At 39.4% G+C, this 2,830-nt stretch overlaps 1 protein-coding gene across 1 annotated transcript in view; it reads right to left on the bottom strand.

The window, feature by feature from the left end:
- Positions 1-221: 221 nt before the first annotated feature.
- The window catches only part of THBS4 (thrombospondin 4), a 553,455-nt gene continuing 550,846 nt past the window's right edge, over positions 222-2,830 (bottom strand). Inside the window, exons 16-17 of the mRNA XM_042450123.1 lie at positions 1,233-1,426; positions 222-688 (exon numbers count right to left, since the gene is read on the bottom strand). Of these exons, the coding sequence (XP_042306057.1) occupies positions 273-688; positions 1,233-1,426 (610 nt within the window). The 3' untranslated portion in view covers positions 222-272. The remainder of the gene's footprint in view (positions 689-1,232; positions 1,427-2,830) is intronic.

Raw genomic sequence — 2,830 nt, 5'->3', positions numbered from 1 at the left:
TAACCCTCAGGAGGGTCTGGTTTCTCCCTGGACTTCCTAGGGAATGCTCCAGAATAAGAAGAACTTCATCTTATTCTCCAAAACAAAACCAAGAACTAGAGTTACAGTTACCACAATCCTCAACAACATTTGCCCCATTTGGATCCACCCACAGATGCTTTCGTAACTTCAACTTCAGTTTTGTTAACTATTGTATGAGAAACAGAATTTGGCCTCCTGATCATTGGTTGTTGTTTTTTTTAAAGACACCACTACCCAAAACAACCAAACCTCTACTTCTCATGTTCTTTACCAACCTCTGCATTTGGAAATGAATTCCTAATCCATGAGTCAATTGAGTTTATCCCACAGGAGGAAAAATGCCCAAATCCCATAGATAAACAGGGTTTAAATCCTAGGAAAATTCTGCAAGTGCAGGATTGTTTGTCATGCGAATTAAGCATTAGCAAAAAGTGGCTTTTTAACTTCAGGATTTTACTTGGAAGATTTTTTAAAAAAAAAAATTGTACCTGGTTCAGAACCACCCAGTTTGGATCAATCTGAGCATCACCTTCTGGATCAAGAACGACTGTCTGATAAGCCCGGAAATCAGTCAGAGTGATCTCTGCATTCTCGGGACAGACATCAATCCGATCAATCACAGTGTCATGATCAAAATCTGCTTCACAGATGTCACCCACTCCATCACCTGAACACAGAAGCACAAAATGCTCATGGCATAGCTGCTATTGAAGCATAAAATTGATGATAAGAGAATAACCAACAGGTTTTATGTTTATGGTCATTTCCAAAACTCATAAAGGAACTGTACAAGGACTTTACTGTAAGGGTTTGAAATGCTTCAATCATTTATTAGTAATTATGCTATACATGTGAGGTTTTTTTTACTGTTTTAAACCATGTTGGTTTTTTTAAAAAAAATAATATGGTTGTTCAATTCCTTTACAATTCCAGTAAAAGAAGATTTTAACTGAATCTTGCTTTAACTTATTGTAAACCACCTTGGGTCCCATCAAAGGAGAAAATCTGGATAGAAATTCAGTAAATAAATAAAACAAAAAAAAATCAAATAAAGAAAGGCAGGGGTGGAGCAAGAGGCCTTGTGAGCCCATATATGTAGCATGTAGCCTCATGATCCCATCCCACAGTTGCGAAGGAGTCATATCGATGCAGCACATTTTTTAAAAATGAGCTAGAAGGAAAAAGAAGAGTAAAAAATAAGTTGGACTTACTGTTGTCATCTTCCTGCCCTGGGTTAGGAACCAACCGACAATTATCTGGGCCTGGCGGGATAAGGTCTGGAATCCCATCATTATCATCATCGTCATCACATTCATCGCCTATCCCATCCTTGTCAGTGTCTAGCTGGGAGCTGTTAATGACCGTGGGGCAGTTATCTGTGCTGTCTTGATGTCCATCCCCATCACTAGGAACAAACCAAGGGGAAGAAATTATATATGGAGGCAGGCAGACAGACAAACAGATGGATAGACAAGCCCCATTAGTGCCTACCTCTATGTTTGTAAGTACAGGCATTTGAGCTAACCTGATTGTATTACTGACAAGGAACATTTTTGTTTGTCTTCTCGTATTAATTATTACTTCTAATGATCATATGTTGTGGTCATTAAGCCTTAGAGCTTGAAAAGACTATTGGCCATGATGGCTGGGAGGATTCTGGAAGTCATATGACAAAAGAAGTAACTCTTCTGAGCTCTGTTATCCTAGCTCTGTTATGCTAGCAGATGAAACTTTCCTATTTAGGAAAGAGTAAGAGATTATGTAGAGATCATGTTAAAGAAAAAGTAAAAGAGAGCCAGCATGGTGTAGTGGTTTGAGTAATGGACTATATAACTCTGGAGATCAGAGTTCATGTATCCTCAAAGAGTGGCCTGTGTCTCTCTCATGGCTTTGCAGTCACTATAAAGTGGAACAAAAAACCAAATGCTAAGAAAGCTCATACATGCCCTAACAATAGTAGATGATTTAGATCCTCCTGAATCTGAACTGAAACCTTTAGTCATATGAGATATCATCTCTACAGATAGGTTCATGATTATCATCATCAGTCTTGGTGTGTTATTGTTAAAAGGGAGCCCAGCAATTGGTTTCAGCATTTGCTGCAATCTTTGCTTACTTTGTAGCTGTAAAGTACCGTATATACTCATGTATAATTCAACCTCATGTATAAGTCGAGGGCAGTTTTTGGATCCAAAATCATGGATTTTGATATGACCCGTGGATAAGTTGAGGGGCAAACACTGGAGGATGTTACAAAAGATCTAAAGGGGTACAAGCCAGGGCATGTTCCTTTCCTTAGCAGCAACTTGTTAGGTCTGGCTGCGTGAGAAAGCAGAGAGGGAAACAAGACACACACACACACACACACACACACACACAGAGGGAGAGAGGAGGAGAGGAGAGCCGGTGCCAGGGCTTCAAACAGGGAGCCGTTACAAGGCTACAGAGGAAGGTGGGCACTTCTTTCACAAAATTTATTAGCATTAACTCATTGACCCTTCCATAAGTCTACCCAGGATTTTGGAGTTCATTTTGGGGCATAAATTTTTCGACTTATAGTTGAGTATATGCGGTAAACCAAAAATGGACCTTGCTGTATACACTCTGTTGACCTCTTTTTGTCCCTCCCAGTCAAACAGAGAAAGGCAAGGATGGAGCAAAACATCATTGGGGGTCTGGATATGTCTTTCAGGCCTCATGACTCCAATCCCAATTATAGCAAGTACATTTCTATACCGCTTATCAGTGAACTAAGCGCTCCCTAAGCATAGTTTTTTGTGGGTTTTTTAAATAATAATAATAAATAAAA

The sequence above is a fragment of the Sceloporus undulatus genome, chromosome 2 (genome assembly GCF_019175285.1).
Source record: "Sceloporus undulatus isolate JIND9_A2432 ecotype Alabama chromosome 2, SceUnd_v1.1, whole genome shotgun sequence".
NCBI lineage: Eukaryota > Metazoa > Chordata > Lepidosauria > Squamata > Phrynosomatidae > Sceloporus > Sceloporus undulatus.
Note: the sequence above shows the minus strand (reverse complement) of the source record. Positions and strands in the feature narration are given on the sequence as shown.